This window comes from Penaeus monodon, chromosome 29, assembly GCF_015228065.2.
Source record: "Penaeus monodon isolate SGIC_2016 chromosome 29, NSTDA_Pmon_1, whole genome shotgun sequence".
Taxonomy (NCBI): domain Eukaryota; kingdom Metazoa; phylum Arthropoda; class Malacostraca; order Decapoda; family Penaeidae; genus Penaeus; species Penaeus monodon.
In genome coordinates this window covers 7,679,552-7,680,248 of record NC_051414.1, presented here as the reverse complement: position 1 = coordinate 7,680,248, position 697 = coordinate 7,679,552, and the positions used below count along the sequence as shown (strand labels likewise).

Here is a 697-nt window from a genome sequence, read left to right as displayed (position 1 = left end):
CGGAAGAGTATATCTTGCTCTCAGGTGATACTTTTGATCCGCCGGTGAAAACTCTATCTCTGTCTGTGTATTTATGTATGTATTTATCTAAATTCATTAGCACATACACAAACTTGCGTGCGCCTTCCTCCCCCTTACTCTTGGTAATGTTTCTTCTTCCGCCCGCAGGCAAGAAGTGGCGCTCCCTCACGCCCACGGAGCGCCGCCCGTACGTGGAGGAGGCCGAGCGCCTTCGCCTCAAGCACATGGCTGACCACCCCGACTACAAGTACCGCCCGCGGCGCCGCAAGCAGCAGCAGCCCAAGAAGCCCGGCGGCTCCTCGACGCCCGGCGCCTCCGCTGCCTCCACGCCTTCGTCCACCTCCTCCACGCCCACCGTCACCTCCTCGCCCTCGGTGGAGGCGCAGCTGAGGAAGGTCGCGAGTCCGTCCATCCCGGGCGGGTTCCTGCAGGCCACGCTCACGGCGCCGCTTAACAACAACAACAACGCGAGCAGCAACACGAGCATCCCATCGCTGCCGCCCACGACCTTCACGCCGCCCACCACCTTCACGCCGCCCGTGCTTCCGGCGCTCCACACGCCCGACACCTCACCCACGTGCTCCCCCGAGCCCGCCTGGCCTCCCCCGCAGCCACCCCAGGCCGCGCCCCTCGGATGCACCCTCGCCGCCCTCCCGACGCCGCCCGAGGCCTCGCC

At 65.6% G+C, this 697-nt stretch overlaps 1 protein-coding gene across 1 annotated transcript in view; it reads left to right on the top strand.

Annotated features, from left to right (window-relative positions):
* The window catches only part of LOC119591713 (putative transcription factor SOX-15), a gene marked incomplete at its 3' end in the record, with an annotated part of 44,985 nt that extends 44,293 nt beyond the window's left edge, over positions 1-692 (top strand). The window contains exon 4 of the mRNA XM_037940461.1: positions 169-692. Coding sequence (XP_037796389.1) covers positions 169-692 — 524 coding nt within the window. The remainder of the gene's footprint in view (positions 1-168) is intronic.
* Positions 693-697: the final 5 nt, after the last annotated feature.